We start from the raw sequence: 27,057 nt of genomic DNA, 5'->3' as shown, positions 1-27,057 counted from the left end.
ACTCACATGGACAGGCTGCTGTTTGTCTTGCTCTCCAAAACCACTGTAGCATGCTCACATAAACAGCAGGCAGACGCAACAGCAAATGGTCATAAAGATTTTTTTTTATTTTCTTATATATTGAGGATGTCAGATGGAGTGTGAGATTGTTCTGTGTACAAATTGAAAACTAATTTTCTCTATAAAGGAAATAAAAAATGAATCTGAATTCTTTCCAGTTTTTATATTTCATAGACTAAATGAATATTGGATATGATTAATGGATAATAATTGCCAGATTAATTTATAATGAAGATAATTGTTCGCTGCTGCCCTAAATTGTACCTTGAAAAGAGGACAGGGAGGCAGAAACTAGCCTTTCCCTTTCTTAGTCATTCCAAACAGCCAGACAAACAGGACAGTCTAGAACAAGGGTGTAAAACTCATTTTCACTAAGGGCCAGACATGTCGACTTTATTGACGTGCTTTTGTTACTGCATGTCACTTTTTTTTTTAACATTTTGGTAGCTTTTTTCCTCATTTTTGTTGTTTTTGTTCCGACATTTTTGTATGCTTTTTGTCGCATTTTTGTTGACCTCAAGCCCTACAAAAGTCATCAAAAGAGTTCCTTAGCCATCATAGAATTTAGCAAATCAAGCAAAACAATGTTAACCTGTTTCTCAGCGTGAATATGAAAACTCTCTGCTTCTTCTGGGGGAGTCTCAGAGTTGGCAAATCTGCCATATTCTGCTTTGAATGTCAGGTAATTGCAGTTTAAAAAAACACTTTCCTGTTTTTGTTTTATTTGGCGCACAACTTGGTGGGCCAAAATTTATTGTGAACCCAAATTGATATACGGGCCGGATCTAAATCTGCAAGGGGCCGGATTTGGCCCGCGGGCCTTGAGTTTGACACATGTGATCTAGAAGATCCCCTGCTGTGATATTTGGTCCATCACTCACTCCTGTCCAAAAGAAGACTGTCCTACAGCGGTTCACTGACTCATCCATGCTGCCATGCTCCTTAAAAAACACATCAACTACTGTACTGTACCTGACTGTACTGGACACCAAACACTGTACCAACACTTTGCAACTAGTTCTATAATAATACACTTTATTTATACAGCACTCAAAACCAAGTTACAAATTGCTTTATATGGTTGAAACAGGGATAAAAATATTGACTATGATGATATAAAATCCCAAAATTACAATTACAACTCAAGTTTAAATTGAAATACCAATACCAAAAGTTTATTTTGAAATGATTAGGTTTGTGAAGAAAGAGCGACATTGCTTCAGTGTGATGTTTAGGATGAGGGTTTATTACAGTGTCAATGGTTTGGATAAAGGACTTTTGGGTTATGACGGTTTGTTGTAATGATGTTGGAGAAATAGGAGGGCCGGGCCTCTGTTACTGCTTTATGATAAGTGGACATTAGATATTTCAGAATGTCATATGACACCACCAGATGGTCCTTTCCCCGTTTCCATTCAGCTTGTCTGCATTTTCTCTTTATTTGTCCCAGAGTTGGTTTGACTTTCCTGATTTGTGCAGGTGCTATCAAGGCATTTAGAAAAGCATCTGTGGACATATTAGGTTTTTTTGTCACTGTTATGTTAGTGCAGTGGTGAAGGCCTTATGAAAGCTGTCAGCAGAGTTAGTATTGAGGACATGGGAATACCTATACATAGCCACTGAGGGAGCAGGAGGTGGAGAGAGGGCAATAAAGATAATAGCTTTGTGGTTAGAAACAGCTAGCAGCTAGTTTCGCAGAGATCAAGACAAAAAAAGTCAAACCAGAGGAGAGAACAATGTCCAGGCTGCGTCCCCTTGTGTGAGTGAGACCCTCAACTGATTAAACCAGATTAAAGTATATCACAATGTCTATAAAATCCACAGTAAAAGAGGAACCTGGGGGACGACATGTATGTAAAAACCACCTAAAACCAAGAGTCTATCAAAGCGAGGTGTAATAAAAGCAGAAATATCAGGGAATTCCTGAATAAACCAGAGTTAGATGTTGGGCGTATGTGGATTAAAACATAAAATATCATAAAAACCAAATGATTCAAATGAGGAGGAGCTTTCAAGACAGTACAGGGAAGATTTAAAATAATTTCAGTGAATCAGAGGGAGTCCCTACACCACCGGAAAGCCAGGCTGGTAAAAATTATAGAAATCTGTTGGACATATTTTGTTTAATGCTACACGGTCAAAGTCTAACTGATTTGATCTGTAATACTTTACTTGAAGGTATCTATAGAAGAGTGACATGACACTGTCATGAACACATGACACTGTCATGACACAGTCATGACACATGAACCCTAACCCTAACCCTAACCTTTAGTCTCCATTTCAACCACGTAGTCGTTGGACGCGTGGGGAGGCTACTGGGATCCGAACACACCTAACCCTAACCCTAACTCTAACCCTAACTCTAACTCTAACTCTAACTTGTCATGACAAAAACCGAATGACACTTACTAACAGAAACATTATGTCATAAACGTTTATGACTTGTTTATAATGTTCATGACACGTTCATGACAGTGTCATGTCACTCTTTTGTAGATACCTCCAAGTAAAGTGTAACCATTTGATCAAATGAAATCAGGACAGGGCGCCCGGATAGCTCAGTTGGTAGAGCGGGTGCCCATGTATAGAGGTTTACTCCTCGATGCAGTGGGCCAGGGTTCGACTCCGACCTACGGCCCTTTGCTGCATGTCATTCCCCCTCTCTCTCTGTCCCCTTTCATTTCTTCAGCTGTCCCGTCAATAAAGGCCTAAAAATTCCCCAAAAAAAATGTTTTTAAAATGAAATCAGGACAGAAAAACTATTAACTTTCCAGAGATCTGACATTTAACCACTGAGTTGGAAGATGGATGTGGAGCAGGACAGGCCAAGGAGGCATCAGTAACATTGACTCAGTTACCGGTAGCAACAGGACCCAAACAGGTTTAGAGAGGTGCTGCAGGTGACAGATCTCGTCACACACAAACCGTCAAAGCAGAACCAACAACAATGCTGACGTCTTTTTGGCGACTCTCGTTGGCTATCAATCAATAGCAGCTAATTGGAAAAGGAATGACACTAAAATACGTTTGATAATCTTCTCTGGGTGTGACACCATGAGCACATTGTATGGGATTGGCAAATTTGTGGCCGTCACGCATAGCTGCTGTGTGGCATAGGTTTATGCTCCCTATGCAAATGAACATTCAAATTTAAAAATGAAAAATCGACCTTTTCTAAAGCATTTTCTCAAGCGTTTTATCCAAACTTGTGACAATAATTATTCAATGGAAAGTCACAAATAACAAGTCCAACTCAGAGGCAACACACACTGTATTTTATCTTTTTAAAGAACAAAGAAAAACATATCATCCAGTCTGTTGTTATCTTTTTCTTTTCATTTTCTTTCGTTTTATAAGTTAGGACTGTGGCGCTATGCCATCCACACACACACACACACACACACACACTGCTACTGTTGTCCTAAGAGTGTGTGTGTGTGTGTGTGTGTGGGTGGGTGTGTGTGGGTGTGTATGTGTGTGTGTGTGTGTGTGTGTGTGTGTGTGTGTGTAACACTCCTCCTCCTCTTTCATAAGCCTCCTCCTCTCCTCTCTTAGCTCAGTCTGTCTGGAACTCTTGACAGAACTTGTCTTCACTGGGACTTCTCTTCATCATGACTCGGGTTTCTCCAGCCGCCTTGTGTGTGTGGCTGCTGTTTGTGGTGAGTTTCCCACTGTTACACACTGAACCGTGTTATAGTCCGAAAGACTTTAGGTTTCACTCCGGCTCATGTTGACGTGAACCGGCTGCCATGGCAACACAAAGGCATTCGAGCTTTTCTACATATAGAGTTAGTTAACTGTTAAATCATCATATATTCTTATTTATTCTAAAGCGTTATCATTCTGTACACTTGTTTTCTATGGAATCGTGCTCTCATCATATCAATCATTAGTGATCAGGGATCATCAGTGTGTTTATGGATGATAGAAATGCATTTATGTTCCAGCTCAATTGTTGCTGTTGTTGTTGTTGATGAGTTTGGATGCCTGAGGTATTACAACTTCTGAACTGATCCAGCTGTACCTGGACTGACTGACAACACAGATGCTCTTTACTCTAGTACTGAGTTGCAGACTACAAATCATGATTCACTAGTGAATAATTATTCAAGCGTGGGAAGGGTATTAACGAGCTTTGAGATATTTTTTCAGCTGTTTTTCATAAATGGGATGTACCGGGTGAGTCATCCCAGCTCTTCTGTTTTCCTTGACATGCCCATGCATTGACTGAACAGGTGAGGCGTAGTTAGATCTCCTACAGTAGGAATGCTAGGGCGTGTCAGCTTCTCCTCTCAACACAAGCAGCTAACCAGTACCTGACAGTTCACAGGCCCCCACAGTAGTGATCAACAGAGGCCTGGCAATAGTGTTAACCAATGGAGGCCAACATGCTGCAAATCTATTGCTGTTAGCACTCCAATATGACCACTGAAATCTGTGACACACTCAGCTGCTACACATTTGAAAAAAAGGAGAAAAAAAGTAAAGAAAAGCTAATAATTAAGTCTTGTTCCATTATACATCTCCAGCAGGCTTCCCTACTGGCTAAACACAGGGAAACCTGTTAAGGCAGTTACACACCGGGCCGATAATCGACCGTTGGACAGTCTGGCGAGGTCAGTGACTCGAGTCTGTTCGGTGTGTTCTGTGCCGTCATCCGTTGGAGGAGCTGTCGGCCTTCATTTTAGACGACCTGACGTGCTCAGTCAGAGACAGGGCAGTCGGGACTCACCCGGAAATGGCAAGCGGGATGACCCTGACTAAGCCTCTCAAAATCTGACGAAAATCTTTTAAACTGACCTTTGTCGATCTGAAATGAAGACAGATTCAGCAACTGCATTGTCTATTTCTTGTTTAAATTGTTTTCAGAAACACGTTTCGGTGAACTATTTTAGTACAATATGAGATCGTATTCTGAATGCGTCGCCATTAATGGCAGGTTGAAAAATCCAAAATCTGGAAGCAGCAGCCATACCCACGTGACGCGTTCGTCCAATCAGCAGCCAGTTTTTATTTTTTGGGCAACAATACAGATTAGCGCCACCTGTTGTTATGGAGACGTATTACATCTCGTCGCTTTGGTGTGTTCCAAGGCACTTTTTTGACCAACTCGGGGAGACTGATCAGTCCAACTGCCTTTTCTGCCAACGGTCGGCCCGGTGTGTAGCTGCCTTTAGAGAGCTATGCATTTACTCTATGGTTTGACAACAGGGCTTACAATGTGAGTATCCATTTTGAAATGGTGTTTGAACAAGTCGTAGTACATTGATGTTTCCAGTTTTGAGATTGACCTCTCCTTCATTAAGTTTGTGTAATTGTTTGCTAATGAATGCAGCAGAATGAGGACGGATGACAAAGACAGCTCAGTGTTTGATAAAAGCATATCAAATTTTCAACACACAGAATGCTACCGTTGACTAGCCACGCTGGCTCTGTAGCTCATGCAGCAACAAACAAAAGGCAACAGTCAGTAGAACCTGAACAACAGGTTAGCCCCACCCTCGCTCTCAAATGTGCAGGTCAAATTTCAGTCAGGGTAAACTCTGCAGGAGTATCAGCAGGGGAATGCACTCACTTCTGAATGGGGTCAGACCTCCTCTCAGGACTGACATTTCACTGACTCTACACTGCGTGTTTTGTTCTTGTTTGAACGGGACACCTTACAGTTTTCATTCTCTCGAGCATATGGAATTTCATGCTGCATAGCTCCACCAAGTTGACACAGGGCAGAGCCCCAACCAGCCAGAATAACAGGAGCTGAGAATCTTTCCTAGCTTTTATTAAAAATGGAGGTAATGAGGGTCTCTAATAAGTAGCTCTGTAGTAGTTTCTGATTGACAACAGGAACAAATCCAGTCAGAACACAATGTCTGTAATTCAGCATCAGTGGACAAAATGATTACATCATGAGTTTCTCCCTCATTAGAATGACACTAGGTGTCATTGTCCTTGGTTTTGTTTCGAGCGGAGGAGGCGAGGAAGAGATGCGTCCGTGTTTTATCATACACTGTATTATATGATCTCTGTTAGAGGAGCAGAACAGTGTTCACAACAACGTATAGATTGTTTATTCTCTATGCTATTCTAGAATTCTAGAATATTCTATTCACAACGTGGCTTTGTGTTGCAAGAATGTACAGATGTCTACATTTTTATTTGTTGTATTTTACACACACATACAAATAAAAAAAATAAAAATTGGATCTGTTTATTATGGTTGTATAACTACTATTTAATTAGTCATTTGAGTGATGTGGGCTGTTGGCTGTAAACCATCCTTCCTCCCATGAGGGATCAATATCATAGATTTAATTTAGTGCTGTCAGTTAAACGCGTTATTAACGGCGTTAACGCAAACCCATTTTAACGGCATCAATTTTTTTATCGTGAGATTAACGTTATTTTTGGCCTAGCAAACTTTGTACTTTTTTTCACATGCTTTTGCAACAACTAGTAACGTTAGGAAAACTACAACACCACACCGGATCTAGCTAGACCGGAAACTAAACAACAGGCACGCTGCACACACTTGTTTGGGCTTTGCAAGCCGGCCGAAGAGTAGTAGGCTAACGTTACGTTTTGAGTAGATGGCGAGCGCGAGACGACAAAATGGATGCCAGTAAGATTCTGAATGGAAAGTTTATTTTTAAAAAGTTGCCAAATGGTTCCATTGACAAGACCAAAGTGATCTGTGTGTTTCGTCGTTGTGAATTGAGCTATCATCGCAGCACGTCCAGTCTGAAATAACCACTTGATGGCCCCCTCGTCAAAGCCGTTACATTGTGTGAGAGATTATTTGCTCCAAGTGAGAATTTTAGTGTGAAATTGAACAATACAGCATGCCAATGTTGTTTTCAATAAAAAAAACATTTGCACAAAGCAAGCCGATCCACTTTTCCATGTTGATAAGAGCATTAAAATGAGAAAAAATAATGGGACAAAAAGAAATCAGGGACATTTAGAATAGATAAAAACGTGCGATTAATTGCGAGTTAACGATGACATTAATGCGATTAATCGCGATTAAATATTTGAATCGTTTGACAGCACTAATTTAATATAAAAGCTACACGCAGCGATGGATGGTCCCTCACACGCAGACGCAGCCGTGCATTTGCGTGACCATTGGACACTGAGACACGAGTTACACTTTATTTCCTGCGTGGATTGTGTGCTGTTGGAAATGGTGTATTGCAAATGTTGTTCCATTTCCTGTTCCCACAAGTGTCTATGACAGATGGTTTGAGGTCAGTTGTTTTTAATCTGTAGAATAAGTCTGTTAAAGTACAGCAGCTTAAGTATAAAGATGACTTCCTTTTGCCAGCAGGTGGCGCTATGACCATGAGTCAATATTGGCAAGTAGCCTCAGGCCTGGACTCTTTGTCATCTTCCATCCTGATCCTTAGTTTAGCTTTTTTGGCTAGTAAAAAAAAAAAAAACATATTGCTTTCTGGTAACATCTGAATTAATAACTGTAATATAATTACTGTTTTGGAAATTGTAATCCCTTACAATTCGAGATGGGCAAAGGCATGACCCGCCTCTAATTGGCTGATTGGTTGGGTTTAGGAATGAGGAGTGAGATGGGTTAATGTTAGAGTAGGAATATCAGAGTAAACCAATCAGAGGCAGAGTAGGGCGGGTCATGGCTTTGCCTGTCCCTACGAACCATCCATTCTAGCATCAACCTATGTGAACCAGTCAAGTAAGGGTCCATTGTGAAGTAATTCCATGTATTGTATTCCAGCTGCAGGCTGTTGCTGTGGTGAAGGCCCACTGGATTCCCCCACCAAAACCACTGAGGGAAAATGTAGACTACACCAAATTGGAATATGTTGCCAAGGTGAGTCATTGGTCATTGACTTCAACTCTCTGTAATGCTACTAGTTAACTGATATTTTAACACTCGTGCACCTTCTAGTGCCCCAATGTAACCACTGCTCCAATGTCCAAATCAAGAAACAAGAACACTGATTTTAAAACTGGTTGGACATACAGTACCATCAGAGAAGTGGTATCAACTGTAACACCTCCTTTGTGGTTTATCATCTCTTTGTGTATTTGCTTGACATAACACACAAGGGTGTCTCTCTGAACACAAATATGCAGAAGAAAAGCTAAATGTGGACTATCAAATTTAAAACATTTTAAGGAAGCGCATAACAGCAATAATTGTTCAATAAGATAGCTTGGAATGGCTTAAACCATCTATTACAGGTGGGAACTATTTGCGTATACTCCTAATCAGAGACTTTATGGATTTACAAACCTGATGCAACAGTATATCCAGGCCTGAATGAAGGAATTCCGTGCTGTTTTGTGAAACATTTATTTTAATACCGAAAAGGTTGTATAGTGTGTTCCTTTCTATTGACCAAAATCTCTTCAATCTACTGTAACTCCATACTGTCATATACAGACCTGTAACAATTATTGCATAATTGTCTTATCTCAATTTTTTTTTACATAATAGCCCATTCTTTGTTTAACCGCAATTAATTGCTAACATTAGCTAAGGTCCTAATGGTATGACTGTTGATGGTAATTGACAGTTTCATGTTTACTTAAGAAAAAGATACAATGTTTTATGATAATAAGAGGCGTGGTTTACTTCATATGCCATGTACCTGTGTTATTACATTATCTGGGTCACATGACAGTGATATAACCAAAAGATGTATCCTGGAATTCATTCAAAACTTTAATTTGTTTGCAAAAGTAATACATATATACATATTTTTAAATTTGGCTGAAAGAGACAATTATATTGTTAATCGCAATTATTTCTCAACAAATGATGGTTTAGAGCTTTTCAAATGTATGTGAATTAGACTGTATTTAGCTTAACCAGCTCTGTGCAATGTGTTTCAGATTCATTCCGATTTTGATGATGGGAATGGGAATATTGAATACTCTCTAGAAGGCAGTGGTGCAAGCAACAGTCCCTACCATGTGTTTGTAGTCGACCGTAGAAGTGGAAACATTCGTGTCACCCAAGTTCTTGACAGGGAATTCATCGATTCCTACAATGTGAGTAATGGCAGATTCTGTTCTTCTTCTGTGCTTGTCATATTGAATATTGAAATATTTGGCAGCCATTTGCTACACATCGACGTCACAGCCTATTCATGTCTGAACATGTACCTGCTAAGACAGAGGATGAAGACAACATTTGAGTTTTCTGTTTCAGCTGTCAGGTGTTGCTAGGTACAAGGATGGCAGCCTTGCAGAGGAAAACGTTGACATACGATTCAAGGTTGAAGATGACAACGACAAATCTCCAGTGTTTCAAGACATCCAGACCGGGGCAGTGAATGAGTGCAGTTCTGTAGGTTAGTGTTTCTGCTTCTGTTATATGTCTATACTGTTTCATAATCCTTAATAGCTTCATTAAGTTATGATTAAAATAAAAAAACAATGATTTGGATCTTCAAGCTTTTCCTTTTTGTTACATCTCTCTCATGTTTACATTCAGTGTTACTCTCCAAAACACATTATTCTTGCGTTTTATTAATACCCATACTGCCATACTATAAAGTGTCCCAAAACATAGTATGTCAAGTCAGTGGCGAAACTGGTGGGGCACCAACCATTTCAAAAGATGGGCTGCATACCAGTAAAACTGGAATACTCTGTATCTCACTCTGTTAACATGTCAACAATTGCTCCACAAAACACTTTTAACAACAGAGCAGCTTTCTTCTACCAGGTGTGGTGCACATACAGAGAGAGAGAGAGAGAGTAAGAGAGAGAGAGAGTCTGTGTGTCAGAGAGAGGAGCGTAACTTTTGTAGTTGCATTTCCCCCTCTCTTGTTTTGGTGAATAACACTGAATGTAAACATAACTTTGGTTTGTTTACAACAAAACTACACGGAACATCTTTCATTTTGGTGATGTAATGCTGTTTTTACAGGGACTTCAGTTATGAGAGTAATTGCCACCGATGATGATGAACCAGGGAATGTGAACTCTCAGATCACCTATTACATGATAGATCAGACACCAGCTCATGACATGTTCAAGATTGACACCGATGGGACCATCCGTGTCAAAAAATCTAGCCTGGACAGAGAGGTACAGTTTGAATTACATCCACAGCCTACTCAACAGTGTTTAAAATGACAATGTGTAATGTAAAAGGTGTTTGTGAAAGTGATGAACCCACAGAGAAATATCACCAAACTCTGGAGCCCCTCTCAGCTCCATTGTTCTGGTTTTCTGGACTGCTGTCTGCTCGTGTGGACCTTGTTTCCAGCAGCAGGCAGATGGAAAGCGCAAAAAAGCTCTGACACACCCACTGTACGCCACCCACCCACCCTGCACTAACTCCCAGCCAGAGGAGTTGGTGGAGACTAAACCAGAGCTAAAAGGAGAATAAACATTTGACCTAATTGCATTGGGAGTACAGTAATAGTCCATCTCTTCCTTTAACATTAACGTAACAACATTATAGCAACATACACTTCACATATGTCAATGCCTAAAAAGCCAAAACGTTCAGTTAATGCAGCTTTAAGACAACATTAAGCAACGTTTGTTGGGACCCATAGGATTCCTGATTAAATGTTTGCATAATACCTGCTAAAGAAGCATTTACTGTTTGAGCTTTTTTCCATTATAGTAATTTGCTTTAGCTGAAGTTCACTGTTGATTTATTGTAAAGACACCATTGTACCTCTGGCAGTTTGCTACAAGTATTCCTGAAGGTTTACAAAGAAAATACAGCTAATGTTCCTCACCTTCAAACCAATAGCAGTTCATAAATGTCCTTCTCCGACTTCATTATCTTGTTTGGAGAAATTGCAGAATGCTTGTTGACTCTAATAGGGTTCAGAACATTTACATTGTATCTTGCAACATATGCATTTATAAATACCAGAAATGTACAAGTTCATTGGCTGTGAATCCTATCATTTCTGGAATTTACAGCAGGACCAATGCTACTCTGTCCGATGTGCAACCATGCAGCAAACTCATTTATTGTTCCATCTCACAGCAATGTGATGCAGTCCCTGTAAGTCATTTATGTCTCTAATTTCAGAAAACAGATAAGTACGTTCTGACGGTGAGAGGTCAAGACTTAAATGGCCAACCAGAGGGAAACATAGGAACCGGCACAGTTACCATTAATATCCTGGACGTGAATGACAACGTCCCCACTCTGGAAAAAACCGAGGTAGTTTTCCACATCAACATGTTGTACTGTGTTGGTTAGTTGAATGATTTCAATGTTGACATACTCATGATGAAATGCTAATCAACAAATGTGTCGTTAAAACAAGTGCTGCAGAAATGAACCCTGTTGCTTTGTGTTTGACTTTCAGTATCAGGGCAGCATTGAGGAGAACACAAAGGATGTGGAGGTGATGAGGGTCAAAACACAGGACCTGGACCTGAAGTACACAGACAACTGGGAAGCTGTGTTTGACATTGTCCAAGGCAACGAGGCCGGGTACTTCAGCATCAAAACAGACCCCGTCACCAACGAGGGCGTCCTAATGCTCGTCAAGGTACAGCTGAATGAGCAACACAGTGGTGTTTCTGCAATTTCATTCGAGACGAAATATGTTGGTCTCCCGGTCGTTTGTGGGATAAATGTGGTGAATGCAGTCATCCTGCTCCCATACATAATGCATGAAAATAGTAACTTGCCCATCATGAAAGGAGTAGGTGTAGACATGACCTGAAAAAAAAGTAATAACTCAGAAACAAACAAGTTCACAGTGGCCCCCCTAGCCACATGCAGGTCCTACTGGGGCATCCCACGGCATTCCCAAGTCAGATTGGATATGTAGTCCTTCCACCTGAACCACCTCAGCTGAGAGTCCTTTCAAAGTAAAGAAGCAGCCATCCCCTCATCAAATTGAGCCCAGCCTCTGGGAGCTTTGGTTCCCCCTACATGATAGTCAGGTACAGCGTCAGCATTAGGGCTGTAACGCACACAGAAGCCACAGTTTAGGAGTCACGGTTCAGTCCGAAACAAAAATTGCATAAGGATCCGTTTCTTTTTGTTTATTTTCAACCAGTGGCGGTTCTACATTGAATTACACCCAGGGCGAGACCCCCTTCGAGCGCCCCGCCCCCCCAACAACATAAGTGAAAGAGAAAATTATATTTCTCAATTGCACAAATCCTTCATTAGAGCATTTGAAAAACACACTTAACAGAATCCAGTTATTTAACTATTGCAATTACAACAGGAAACACACTTTTTAAGGTGAACAATCTCCACAATGAACCCAATTCTGCACAAAATATGACAGTACAGGTTATCAGAACTTAAAATAAATATACACTATATACAATATATTGTGCCAACAATAAATACAATAAAAAATTTAACAAGATTAATAAATTAATAAAACGGTGTACAACAAGCTCTCTCTCTCTCTCTCTCTCTCTCTACCTCTCTCTCTCTCTCTCTCTCTCTCTATATATATATATATATATATATATATATATATATATATATATATATATATATATATTTTATCATTTCAAGAGGTCCTATATCATGAGTTTTTGTCTGCCTAAGCAGATAGAAAAGCTACAATTCTCGTTAAGAAAGTTTGCATGATGTGCAACGTTTATATAGCCTACTAATGCAATCATATAGTAAAGCATGCCTACGTCTTTTATTGTTGTAGTGTTTTGTCCACCACTCAGTTTTTGGCTCAGTTTTATCAAGGGGCAAAGTGTTTTAAGGGGAGTTCTACTTACCGCAGGACCCTCACTAACTCATCTCTGTCTCTCTCCTCCTGTCCTCCTCACTGTGTATGCCACTGTCGCTGACACCACCCCCACCACTATCATCAGCCACGGAAGCTGATGAAGGTCCTGCTACTGCCGACAACATGTCTTTTCGCTTTTTCTTTTATTTGAGCCGCTTGGGTAACTTTGTTTGATTTTCGCGTTTAGACCATTGTAATAAAAGAAATGTTTAGACTTGCCTTGCTCCGTCTCTGTGTACTTCAGAGTTCTCCTGTTCGCGCCGGGCCCCGCCCCGTTACGGACTAGTCCATTTCATTGTGAAAGTAGGGGGGTGCAAGCAGGACGCCTGCATCTGCAGTGAGCGCCAATCTGCCAATTCCCCACACAGTGAAATGATAGATAATAGAAAACTGCTTCGCGGAGCAGAAGATTTTTTTTTTTTTCAAGTGCTCGTTGCGCCCCCCCATGACTCATGATAAAATGCCGCCCCGGGGTCGGGGCGTCCGTGCCAAAAACCGCCACTGTTTTCAACAGAAAGTAGTTCAGGAGTCAAAGACAGACCCAATCCTTCTGCTGGGGACTGAGGGAACATTCTGTCCTCTTTGGAAAACTTTTTTTTTAAATAAAAAAATAAGAACCTTGCACCCATCCACCTTGGCTATATGCCAATGTAAATGCAAATTGCTTCAGTAATTGTTTTATTGCATTCGACACATTTAGGCGATACCGTCCAATGTGTTTTTGCCTGTTTTTTTTAAATTTTTTATAAATTTATTGCAACAGTGGAGCAACAGCGCCACACACGGAGCTGGGTCTTCCAGCTCCAGTGCTTCATTTGTGCTCGCATACTTTGATGCCTATCAGCGTGTTGTGCTAACCTCAGCACATGCTCCTGTCATTCATTTTACTCAATTTAGAGAGTGTGTATTGATACTATGTTAACATCTGTATTAATGGTATTTTGTGCTTGTTGTGCTTGTGTGTGCCATTTCACAGGCTGTGAACTATGAAGATGTGAAGGACCTTAACTTAGGCATAATTGTGAAGAACAAGGCTCCGATGTTTGATGGATCTGCGGGAGGTTCTGCAGCTGGTATAGGTTTCGGAGGGGGAGGAGGTGGAGGAGGTGGGGCAGGGGGAGGAGGTGGGGCAGGGGGAGGAGGTGGGGCAGGTGGGGGAGGGGGAGCAGGTGGGGGAGGTGGAGCAGGTGGGGCAAGTGGAGCAAGTGGGGCAAGTGGAGCAAGTGGGGGAGGTGGAACAAGTGGGGGAGGTGGAACAAGTGGGGGAGGTGGGTCTGGAGGATCATCATGGCAAGGTGGGACCACATTTAAAACCTATCCAATCAAAATCAATGTGATGAACCAGCCCGAGGGGCCAGCTTTTGACCCAAAGATCAAAAAGATTCCCGTGTCAGAAGGAGGCACCTCCTTCAACATGAATGATGTCATCGGCCAGTACCAGGCAATAGATGGAGACACTGGGAAACCAGCTGAGAAAGTCAGGTCAGTGCATGCACAAACATGTTCACATTTTTACGGGCACAGTGTGATATACACTTACTACAAATAATTTGGATAATTGTTAATTAATTGCATATGTTGGCTTGTGTGCATACTAGGGTTTGCATGAGTTCAGATTTTTTAAAGTCGACTCTGATGTGATGAAAGTCAAGTCGACGTCGACTAGTCACTGATGATGTCATTCAGTCATTAGCCTAATAAAAATACAGTTATAGATCACCCTTTAATATTAACCCTTGTATTGATTTTATTAAGAGGCGTGCTTTGTGTAGCTTAGTCTTTCTAGCATTTTGCAACCTGTCCAATTTATCAGCATGTGCTTCTGCAGTGAGCTTAACTAACGTTACCTGTTTTTCAGTTTGTGCTTCAACGCGCTACTCACAGTACTACTGTAGGTTTACCAGCGGTAACTTTATGCACACCGGTCCCGGTAATAGTATCTGACACTGAGTCATGCATCTCTGTGACAGTCAGTGAATCAAAAGTTCACCGTAAACAAACTATGTGTCTATTGTCCATCTTCGTCAGCAACCAATGCATTTGGCTTATGCCTAGTTATGTGTGCACTGGCCATTAAAGTGTAGCGCTACTCATACCTCCTACGTTGGGCTCTGTTTTGTATTCCAGTGATCCAATGCTCGACCGTCTGTAAAGATATTTTCTTTCAACTAACACAAAAAGTCTCTGAGTGTCTATTGCGATATGTTGCAGCCTTTTGCAATGTGTATATTGCGCAAGTTCATATTGCAAAACGATTAAAAAAAGACGATATATTGTACAGCTCTAGTATATATGTATATGATGTCATGAATAGTAGCGGAAAAGGTATTGGGAACATGTAAAACTGAATTTGTGTTTTTGAGAATGCATTCATTGAGTTTGTGTATAGATGTACTTCATTTTAATTTTATTGTTATTTTATTTTGCTTTTATCTTTTTTACATGTTCGCAATAATACAACACAAAGATGAAAGTCTCTGCAGTTAAAACTACAGCTAATTCTACACTCAGCGATAATAACCGATACCGTCTCCTTCTACTGTAGGTATGCCAAGGGCTTAGACCCTGACAACTGGCTAGTCATCGACCCTTTGACAGCTGAGATCAAACTGAACAAGAAGCCTGATAGAGAATCTCCACACCTGGTCAATGGGACATATACTGCAGAAATAGTCTGCATTACAGAAGGTATGCTCTACGGCGCTATGTTCCAGATGTTTTACATGTAATACTAGTATTCTTAATTCAATTCAATTTTATTTATAGTGTCAAATCACAGCAGAAATTATCTCATGACACCTTACAGATAGAGTAGGTCTAAACCACCCCCCCCCCCCAAGAGCAATTGAATTTAGTGAGTAATTCTTCAATCTGGCAGCGCAGTGTTCTAGTGGGATCAATAGGCTACTATGAGCTCTTCAGCTCTTCTTTGGTGAAAAGTAGCTGTGGAAGGTAGGAAACATCAAGCATCAAGCTCTACTCTCAAACTCTGCTATTGACTTCTACCGGCTCCAGTATGAACAAGATGAACGTGATAGATGAAACAAAAACACTGCCAGTTGTTGCTAATCTTCTAGCCGAGCTAAAATCTAACGTTTGCTCTGAGGATGGCTCGAGAGAAAATGCCATAGAGTCATTAAAATCATTAAATATTATCATTCAGGAGCATAGATGACGGTTTTCACAACAATCCCATTAAATTATGAAGTTTGTGCAGTGTTTATATTTGTATGGAAGAGTTTAGCCAGCTACTAGATATGCGTAGGATTAGGATGGATCCTCTGGGGGACCATGAACATCCACAGCTACACTCGGTCTCTGAAGACTAGAATTAGAAACAAAGGGAATGCTGAGCCATCTGTTTTGATTTCTCTTTTTCCACCACAGACATGCCTGCTAAAACAGCCACCGGTACAATAGCCATCCAGGTGGGAGATGTTAATGACAACTGCCCCATCCTGACCACTAACATCCACACTATGTGCACCACGGATGATTCTGTCATTGTGAACGCTGAAGATAAAGATTCCTACCCAAACGGACCTCCTTTTGACTTTGTCATTATCCCAGAGGGCACTCAGGGCAAATGGCAGGTGAATCAATTAAATGGTGAGAGGAATACTGCCAATTACATAAAAGTTTTGTAAAAGATAGATACAGATATAGAAATAAATTAATAAATTAAAAATGGCTCTGTATGGATTTGTTTCTTTGTTTTTCTTAGACCAGTATTACCAGAATGTCTGGAACCTTGTTTTGAAATTTCAATTTGTAGTCAACTGCAGAGTAAAGATGATTGACTAAGTACACTTTTCATGTCGCAGACACTGCAGCTTCCCTGACTGCCCAGGAGTCCATGTGGCCTGGATTCTACGAGGTGAAATTTGTGGTGAGGGACAAGCAGGGAGAGGCCTGTCCAGACCCACAGAAAGTGACGGTCCAAGTCTGTACCTGTGGGGACGGGATGGTGTGTGGAAAACGAAGCATCAGCAAAGGATCAGAGTTCGGACCTGCAGGCATCGGACTGCTGTTCCTGGGTCTGCTGGTGTTACTACGTAAGTATGATGTGTTGCTCATTCTGATGAAGTGGGATCAGACACTTTACACCTTTGCTGTGCTCATGACAATTCCAAGACAGGTCGAGTTTAGACGTAGTCCAGTTTAGGCCAAAGACAAGGCCAGAGTAAATGATTCAAAACCAAGACCAAAACTAGGTCGAAGACAGTGCGCACATCTTTTCAAGTGTGAAATAATACCGAAATGAAGACTGGAACCTTTAAACACACTGAACACATAGGATATCATCAGTTGAAAACTGCTACATCCTATACACAACCCCATACATAGTTAGTGCTGCCATATAGAGAGTAAAAAAGATATTTGAGTACTTTAGATATGCAGGACACAGTAAGGTCTGACTCTGAATGGGCAGAACATGAAGACAAAGCCTGGGATGTCAGAGAAGTGGTCTCAATACAGGACTCAACATTAAGGACTTGAGCCTGACTGGCTGATATCAGCTTATCACTGATGTGTGAGTATCTACATATACGCTTTTATGTGTGCTGATAAAAGCCAAAGAGGTCTCCATACCTCAATAAGGCTATGTATAGTATATGGTATATTGTGTTGTTCATAGCTGTAACTCCACAGGTGTGACATAAAGGGACTTCCTCCGGGCATTCAAACCCTCTACACTGCCTACAGACAAGAGATTTTGAGCCCCTGAAAACTTAGCTTCAAATATGAAGTATTTTTCATCATATTGCATATTCATGACTAGATAAGCATCAATTGAAGTGAAACAAAAAATCTTTATGTATTATTAACACTCAAAAATGACATAGCTGTGTTTATGTAGGATCCCATCACTCACAGGAAGAAGCTGATTGAGAACGTTCAGGTCCTCTTAAATGCTTCAACAACCACAATGAACCAGTAGTTGTGGTGGGGAAATGAATTCAATCACGGTCTCTAACAGCCCCAGTTTGCACACAGTCAGAGAAAGAGAAGTCAAAAAAATGCCACATACATACAACTTACACCAGAATGGTTGTATTAAAGTACCACAGGGTTTCCTTTGATAAAAGAAAGCATAACCACACTGTATTGTAAGGTAAACTGAAACTGCACTTTCTGTTTTGGAGGAGCCCAAAGGACCACACCACCGCCTTTAAGACTAAGTTAGACTAAAACTGTTGTTGTTGATTTTGCAGTACTTCTTCTGTTGCTGCTCTTCTGCCAATGTGGGGGGGCTGGGGGCTTGCCAGGGGGCTTTACTGAGATGCCTTTCGACACCAAATCACACCTCATTAACTACCGCACTGAGGGCCAGGGAGAGAACACGGTAAGATGAACATATTTGCCTTTTCAACACACCAGCTTCACTGATGAGGACAGGAATACTGTCATTCATACTGACCACTTGCTATTGAGATGATGTCTGCTTGAAAGCTGCATGAAGTGATTTAGGCAGCAGAATAACTGTTGACTCTGTACTAACATTGGATCACTGGCCTTTTATAGGAGGTGCCGCTACTGAACATGCCAACACAAATGGATGGAAATATGGTCAACGTGAATATGGGCATGACTAACAATACTTCAGCAATGCCGCTCATGGCAGGTCTGGATTTCCAGAGATCCGTTACTTCCATGAATGAGATGAATGGGCCCGGTTGTCAAGGAGGTTTTGCAAGTGGCCCAAGAGAAGGGGCATGGGGGATGATGAACCAGCTGAGCGGCAGTGGCTTCTACTCTGAGTTTGAGGGCAGAGAATCAGGAGTAGGTGGAGGAATGTATGACGGCATGGCTCTGCCAGACCACTTCCTGGCACAGTACTACACTCAGGTGAGGAGTCATTAAAGTATTTCTACTCTTAACTTTCTGTCACCCATAGTGGGAGTTTTGTCGTCTTGGATCTTTGCCATAACAAAATACCTATTTGCTACAAAAAAGGTAACCTTGGGGATGATTTACTTTTTTTCAACAGAAGGTGGCCAGTGGAAATGACAACCTTGGAGGAAAGGACTGTCTTTTAGTTTATGACTACGAGGGCCAGGGCTCCCTGGCTGGCTCAGTGGGCTGCTGCAGCCTCCTGGAGTCTGACAACGACTTGCACTTCCTCGATGACATCGGGCCAAAGTTCAAGACCCTGGCTGAGGTGTGCGGAGAAAAGAAGATCCCAACTGAAGTCAAACAAGAATTCACTCCTCGGCCCAGTGCTTCCGTCAACACTCAGTCCTCAGTATCAAGTTTGATGACTGCCCAACAGCTGCCCCCTCCACCCCAGCCGATGCCCCGCATCCCTAAGGCCGTGGTCAGTGAGACAGTGAAGAAAAGCACAGCCACAGTTAGGGAAGGGAAGACTACAGTGACGGAAGGGATGACTACAGTGAAGGAAGGGATGGCAACTCAAGGCCAGATGCTCCTGCTACAGCAGCCGGCGCAGCAGCCTGTCTACTACACCACCGCCCCTGTGATGCAGCCAATGCACTACGTAGTCCAGCCACAGGTTCAGAACACAGTGCTGCTGGCTGAGGCACCAGCCACCAACATGCAGAGCATGGTACTGCTTAACGGCACCCAGACTGGTCCGGCCCAAGGCATGGTTTTTCAGAACCAGACAATGATGACCAGAGGACAAGCCCAGGGCCCCCACATGATGCTGGTGGAGAGGAGCGGGGTCCAGGGAAGCGGTGCCAACATGATCCATGCTGGCAACCTCTCTGGCTCCCAGACCATGATGGTCATGGAGGGCATGGTCCCTGCAGGGTCAATGAAAGGCGGAGGGAGCCAGACCTTCCTCATGCAGGGGGGCACTCTGCAGCAGCCAGGAGGACATTCTGGATCTCAGAGGGTCCTGCTGGTCGGGGGGCCAACGAGCAGCGCAGGTCAGCTGGTCCAGGAGGCAGGAGGGCTGTCCCAGAAAAGTGACATCTCTGGCTCTCAAAGAGTCCTCTACAGCAAGGTCAGCACTTCGGCTGGCCCTCAGACCAGCGTGGCGGGTTCCTCTACCACTAAAGTGAGCGGAACCCCCACCTACCGCAAAGTGGTGGTGCAGGAGAAAACCACTGAGTTGTGATGTGGGAAAAAAACTTATAAAATGCAGTTTAATGCAGCTTATGGCAATGCAACTTCTCAAGTATTTTCATGAGAGACACCCCGCATGTTCATGTCAGTTTATTTGCAGTTTACTGCTTCAACTTGACACCAACATATGTACCCAGACAAACTATCAAGCCCATCAATCTTGCATTTAAGAATATTTTATATTGTGTGTTTATATGTTATATGTTTATATTCACAGTTTTCTGGAAAATTTCATTTCCAAACACATAGCTGCCATATATTTAGAAAACGGTGTTTTTTTTCTGTCCACTGTTTGTTTTGGCAAAGGTATTTTTGTGATGTTAGGTTTAGTTTGCCATGCTTGCAGCATTGTTAGTCTGTCGGTCCACTAATTTGTTTCAGGGTCAATTGTCTTAACGACTCTTGTAATGTATGTAATGTATTGTCGTGAAATTCTGTACTGACATTTATGGACCCGAGAGGATGATATAGAATAACTTTGGTGACGCCCCTGACTAGCGCCACCATGAAGTCAAAGTTTTCCCTTATCCTTTTAAATATTGCAACATCTAACAGATGCATTGGTACAAACATTTGTACAGACCAACAAGCTTAACCCTTGGCGGTGTCAGGGTAAGGGTTAGGTATGTTATTTCAGGTAAAGTGCCTCTGTGGTAATATAACAAAACATCCTCTGCTGATTTGTCCCTCCACCATCAGGGCAGGGTGAAACTTACTGAGATGCATTTCTTGTCCTACAGACAATTACAATTCAGAAATGGTTCAATTGTGTCAGCTGTTCAGGTTTTTGAAATGTTTCTCTAACAGCCAGGGAGAAAACCCCACAACATCATGAGGGTGCAGTATACAGTACAGTATAACACATGCCGATACTACAGGACAAAACCACCTAAACAGCAGACCAACAACCAGAGTAGAAAGCCCAAGCAGCTGATCCACTACGTATTTTAATGGCGTTTTTCCACTACGTGGTACCTGCTCGACTCAGCTCGACTCTACTCGCCTTTTTTGGTATTCCATTATGAAAACCTGTGCCAACAGGTACTTTTTTTAGTATCACCTCCACCGAGGTTCCAAGCGAACTGAGGCCATACCAAAAGGTGACGTGGAAACCTGCAGACTACTGATTGGTCGGAGACAGACGGTGGAGTCCTGAACGAACCCGCCATTTTTAAATAGTTTAGCCAGCTGTGTTTTTTTTCAAAAACAACACACATTCAACGTTTACTGTGTGTGTCGCGTTAGGTCGTGGCAGTTTCCTGCGGCGTCGCTATGACGACCAGCCACGCTCGCCTCACGCATCAGGCGGTACTAAATCTGCAATGGAAAAAGGAGGACGGGGCACCACAGCCGAGTCGAGCCGAGCCAAGCCGAGCTGAGTCGAGCAGGTACCATGTAGTGGAAAAACGCCATTAGAGTCTGGGTTGGAATGCATTGTTGTGATTACATGGGTGAAGATAACTCACTGGAACTGTTCCTAGTCAGCTGACCATGAATTACCTGCTTTCTTGCACTATACACCTTTGGAGAGATAGATGCTTGCCTAGCTAAGACTTATATTTAGTAATTATGTTAAAGCAGAGGCACTTTTAAGCAATAAGATAAAAAGTGGGGGTGATCTTAACAAAAACCTAAACATTAGTTTCTGCTCATTTGCACTTTGGTTTCTTGTGATCCAGCTTGATCTAAACAAGCTCAATCTGCCTTTACACAGCTCTTATGTTTATGCCATTGGATTGTTGCTCTTGAATGAACTACAGGAAATGTTTTTATGTTGGACAAAAGGTTTTTTTTAACTAGTCACCGTGTTAAGGTCATGGGTTTTGTGTTATGTCATTTTCAGTATAAAATGTAAAATGGCTGATTATGCTATGTTCACACTTTAAAACTCAAATAAATTGAGAACGTGAAATACACAATTGTTTGTGTTGAACTAAACTTTTTTTTTATTGTGTATACATGTTCATACCTATAAATGGTAAAAACTTGTTCATTTGTTACGATGCAGACGGATGCTAATGTCTTGGAAGACATTTTGACAATGTGATAATGACTGTCTCAGGGATGTCCAATGGGAAGCATTTGTCTCACGCTGGCTTACTTTAATAAACTGTTTTGCAACACCTCAGGTCCACAAGCATTTTTTGTGTCTCTGCCTGCACAGCGGCAGGCTCAAACATGATATGACTGTGAATGACAAGCTTTACTTTTTTTTCTGTAATTGGCTTGGCAGAGGGAAAACAGTGTTTGACAGTAAGAAGACACCCAGAAGAAATGAAGACGATCAGGACAGAGCATGCACAGGGCAGCATGTTCTCAAAGAACAATTCATTTCAGAAATAGTATTTGCACATTATCGCCAGTGTTGGGCAAGTTACTTCCAAAATGTAATACATTATAGATTACTAGTTACTGTCATTTGAGAGTAATTAGTTATATTACACTATTACTGTCTCTGAATTGTAATGCTTTACACTACGTTTTCATTACTTTTGAGTTACTTTCAACAAATAAGTTTAACTTGGCAGGTAGCTTGTGAATTTCACCACTGGATTAATAAAGTTTCATCTTTATCCACTTTAATACATCATAGATTATTCATAATATTTTGTATAATTAATATGAATATGCAAAGTAACTAAAGCTACATGAAAATAGAGAAGTAAAACATACAATAGGCAAATAGGAGAAAATGAAAATACTCAATTAAAAATACCTTACAGTACAGTATTAACTATGGCACAGTTACTTTCCACCGTTGATAAAATGCAATGATATTTACGTGTAGCAAGCCTAAACATTAATTCCCAACATGTAGGTGACGGTACGTCAGCGCGGACAGCTGTGTGTCCGAGCTGACGTACCGTCACCTGTTGGGACACAGATGTTGTCTGACCGTGAGAACAGTGACGGGACGGCTCACTTCAACGCAGCGTAATAACTCCTGAAAATCATGTCCATCTCGCAAATGTATCTGTCTCTGCAGTCATCTCAACCATCGAATACAGCGACAGGAAATAATACTCACAGCTTTTTTTTCCTGTGAAGAAATGTTTCGCGGTGTTGGGGAATTCTTAAAAAAACAAAACACCACTAAATGTTGCATTAAAATGCTTTGTAACTCACGTTACTGAGATTGTAACGGGTATAATATTACCGAAATTTAATTAGTAATGCATTATATTATTGCGTTACAGCAAAAAGGAATACATTACTGCAATTGCGTTACTTTTGTAACGCGTTACTCCCAACACTGATTATCGCAGCCAACTGACGCTGCCTCCAGTTTGTAAAAATTCTGTATGTTAAATCCCTCCATTTTGAACTGTTTTATGATCTTATGTACTTTTGACTGTATTTTGCTCTTGTGTCTTATGATTCCATTTCTTGATTTTACTTGCATTGTGTTTATTTTTTCCCCTTCGGAAAGCACTTTAACTATGTTAAGATAAGCTTAAAGACTTATGCACTTTACTTTTCAATTCAATTTTACTTATTCTCTGATATCTTTCTGTATTCAATATGATACATTAAAGAGAGACAGGAAGTGAGGGGAGAGAGAGGGGTAATGACATCCAACAAAGGTCCACGGACAATCAGTGTTCTCACCCCCTGGGCCACCATGACGTCATTAATCATTTCTTGGTGGATTACTGGATAATCATTTTTACCCTTTTCAGGCTTCCAATAAGTATCCAAATATAGCTGAAGTGACATGACTTCCTTTAAAGTGGATTCAAGCCGAAAGCATTGCAAAGCACCGGGCGATAGCATCTCTGTCATAAAGGCCCTGCAGAGACTTTTAGTTTCTCTCGCTGAGCAGCTCAGGTGGAAGTCAGGACACAAATGTCCAGGAGATGATAAAGTCCTAAATGGTAAAGGCAATCTAGTCAGTCAAAGATAGTCTGTGCACACACACACACACACACACACACACACACACACACACACAGTGCTGAACAGAGGTCTAACCAGAGGCCTGTACTACGAAGCGAGATTTGGCGTTAACGAGCTAACTTCAGGCTCAACCCAGGGTTTTCTGTACTACGAAGGTGGATCACTTGTGATCGGGTTCAATCGCCGTGGTAACTTATGCTGAACGCCTAACCTGGTCGGGAGCAGGTTATGTTGGAGATTAGAGATCAACCGGTGTAAAAGCACCGCCCACTGACCAATCAATACTCGACTGATAACGGCGTCACCGTTCTTAGAAGATCAGCTGGAGCTCGGTTCGCGGAGAGAGAGAGAGAGGTGCGCTCATAAAAGTTAAAACATTTAGAGACCGACAACCCCGTTAACATTCCCTGATGGGTATTTTTATGAAAGATATAGATTTTCAGCGGAGGGAATTACTTATAGGCTATTTGTTGCCTTCTTTAGCCGTGTGTTGCCAATGTGCACATCGGTTTAAATTATGTTTTTATGTTTTTTTTTAAATTTTCTCTCACGATCGCGCACCACTGCTGGGGTTGCAACTGAAATAAAAGCCTAAAGCAACGACAGTTTATGGAAAGCAAAAGTGTAATTATATATGGTCAGATCTTGTGCCTGACTGATGGGGAAGTGAACAGTTTAGTCTAATGTATTGTAGTGGGTGTACTGTACTGTATATTGGCCAGAATCTGCCTTTGGGGAGGAGGGGGGCATATCATAGTGGGGGGTCTGGGTGTCCTCCCCCAGGGAAGTTTTAAGCATCAACGACTTCATTTCCTGCATTCCGATACACTTTTATGCACCAATTTATGGTGAAATACCTCCATTGAGCCTATGTGAAGAAAAAAGCACAGATGACAATTCAAAATATATCAAACATATAATGGAAAGTATGTTGTTACGTGTCATTGGGCATTTTTAAGTGAGTATATGGAAATTCTGGAGCTTACTATCACGTAGACTACACCACTGGATATTGATAAGCTAAGCGTTGTGATTTACGCATAACAGCGTCGGCTTTTTTTGCCAGCTTTCTTTCCTGCGTTTTGCCTGTTAAACCGTGTCTGTGTTCTTCATATTTATGTAGAATTATAGTTTGTTCTTCTTGTTTAAAAGATGCAGCTCTGGTAGATGTTTGCGATTGGTCGTGGTGCGCAAACACCGCCTCTTTTATGTGATCGCGCACGTCTCTAGATTGGAAAAACCTGGGTTGACTGAACTAGTTGATAACCAGCGTCGTGATACAGGTTATGCGGGACCACGGTTGTTAGGTTAGGTGAAGCCGGATCACTGAAAGAAATCCAGGACATGTTGATCTTGATTCGTAGTACAGGCCTCAGGTGAAATGTGGTGGACCATGGCTGGGAGGCTCTGCGTGTTCAGGTTTATCGTTTTCGGTTGTAAAGCTTAATGCCTGTGATGGTTCACCACTCCCTAAACATTTAATGCAATGTGTCATTATCTTTTCTAACACATATTCTCTCACACACCATAGAATTCCTCTGCTTTGAATCATGCACCACTGTTCTGCTCCTGGCACATTGTGTCTGTCAACGCATCAGGAATCAGCCCGTCCCCGTTTCACAATGTTACCAACAGTCACATACAGTAATTAAACCTGCCACAGAGGTCACGTGTTACAGCCATGTGTAATGGTCATGTGTTTAAAATGGCCACCGTGCGGCCGTATCACGGCATTACAGTTTTTGACGATTGCTCACACACTGAAATCAAAAGTATTACGCAATTTTACACTCAAAGGTCACCTGCCTTCAACCAAAATGAAAGGAGTCAGAAGAAGAGGGAGGGTGAAAGGGGGAATCCACAGAGGAGGAGAAGGAGGTAGAGGAAGAGGTACCCCTCATTCAGGCCATGGAGGAAACCTGTGAACAGGTTGATTTGCAGCTGTGCAAGGATGGATTCGACATTAAAGATGGTTCTTCCCACGTTGCCTTGCCAATGAAGATATCGCCTGTGATGTTGATGAAATTCTCTGGCCAGATCCAGCTAGGCGAAGAGATAATGTCTAGTATTTTCTGATCTGAAATCTGAGATGATTTGTTGTTTTTTTCTGTAATTGTAACCTGTACTGGATACGGTATTTTATGTTTGTCTGTTGTTTGCTGAGCTAATAGTGTTATGCACATTACTGTAGTAGCTGTCTGAAAACTGGGACATGTTGTTGTGATTTTCCATGTTGACATGTTGACTGATTTGGGTATAAGGAGAGAAATAAATTATATTTTCCTCAGTCTGCAGCATTGGTCTTGTGTAGTGTTTGGTGAACTTATTGTATATTTGCACTTTCTCTGTGTACTTAATTTACAGTACTCTAATCACTGAGAGGTAGAATTGCAAAAAGTGTTTTAGGTTAGCAACAGCAGTGTGTAACTGGTTCAAACTGAATTAAGTCATATGAAACATGTGTGTTCATTATCTGACTGATGAATGGCAGTACATTAGTAAGTGAACGCATCACCCTACAAAGACACTTCAGTTCCTATGTCAGTCAGTGAACACATCAGCGTTTAAATACACTTCTGTACAGACAACAGTTCAATCAGGAGAGGCAAGTGAATGAAGTAAAGGTTAATATTTATCACTATGTGACAATTAGGTCTTGGCAGAAAGTCTTTGGTGCTTAGACTCTACAGGGAGATTTGTAACCGAGGGCCATCTGCACTGAGCAGCATCATGGAGTCACCAGTGGAGGTGATGTCTGAACATTTAGCAAGCTATTTCCCTTAGGAGTTAAAGAGAGAATATTGGACTAACATTGATCAGGTGGACACAAACATGACATCAGCTTTATAAGGTGATATGATGCTGTGGTTACAGTCTGTTCTGCTGCCAGCTTTCATTCATTGTATGCATGTATTTACATTCTGAAATGTTTCTGAAAGATTACTCACTTTCACTGAATTCATGTTCATGAAACAAGTCAAATGTGTGAAGTACATTTAGACTTGAGTGATGGGAGAGCAGCAGCTGGAGAAGTTGTGAGGAGGGAGAAGGAGAGGGCTGACAGAGAATAAGAGAGCAGACGGAGCAGGAACGCTCCATGTTCTGAGATCATTACTGTAGCAAACTCTGTGCATACGTGCAAGTGTGTTTTTGTGTGTGTGTGTGTGTGTGTGTGTGTGTGTGTGTGTGTGTGTGTGTGTGTGTGTGTGTGTGGGTGTGTGTGTGTGTGTAACACTCCTCTTTCATAAGCTTCCTCCTCTCCTCTCTTAGCTCA

At 41.6% G+C, this 27,057-nt stretch overlaps 1 protein-coding gene across 1 annotated transcript; it reads left to right on the top strand.

The window, feature by feature from the left end:
- Positions 1-3,561: 3,561 nt before the first annotated feature.
- On the top strand, positions 3,562-20,649 carry dsg2.1 (desmoglein 2, tandem duplicate 1). Its single transcript, XM_031311835.2, has 15 exons — positions 3,562-3,722; positions 7,811-7,906; positions 8,935-9,093; positions 9,254-9,395; positions 9,977-10,137; positions 11,105-11,239; positions 11,388-11,573; positions 13,771-13,945; positions 14,045-14,276; positions 15,340-15,482; positions 16,182-16,403; positions 16,619-16,849; positions 18,011-18,141; positions 18,321-18,644; positions 18,787-20,649. The coding sequence occupies exons 1-15, from the start codon at positions 3,675-3,677 to the stop codon at positions 19,876-19,878; spliced, it is 3,477 nt and encodes a 1,158-aa protein (XP_031167695.1). The 5' UTR covers positions 3,562-3,674; the 3' UTR covers positions 19,879-20,649.
- The last annotated feature ends 6,408 nt before the right edge of the window (positions 20,650-27,057 follow it).

This window comes from Sander lucioperca, chromosome 11 (genome assembly GCF_008315115.2).
Source record: "Sander lucioperca isolate FBNREF2018 chromosome 11, SLUC_FBN_1.2, whole genome shotgun sequence".
NCBI classification, from domain to species: Eukaryota; Metazoa; Chordata; class Actinopteri; order Perciformes; family Percidae; genus Sander; species Sander lucioperca.
Note: the sequence above shows the minus strand (reverse complement) of the source record. Positions and strands in the feature narration are given on the sequence as shown.

Coding starts and splice junctions, on each gene's coding strand:
- dsg2.1 (XM_031311835.2), top strand. CDS start 3,675: ATGACTCGGGTTTCTCCAGCCGCCTTGTGTGTGTGGCTGCTGTTTGTG. Junction 14,277..15,339: donor AAACCAGCTGAGAAAGTCAG/GTCAGTGCATGC, acceptor CTTCTACTGTAG/GTATGCCAAGGGCTTAGACC. Junction 18,645..18,786: donor TGGCACAGTACTACACTCAG/GTGAGGAGTCAT, acceptor TTTTTTCAACAG/AAGGTGGCCAGTGGAAATGA.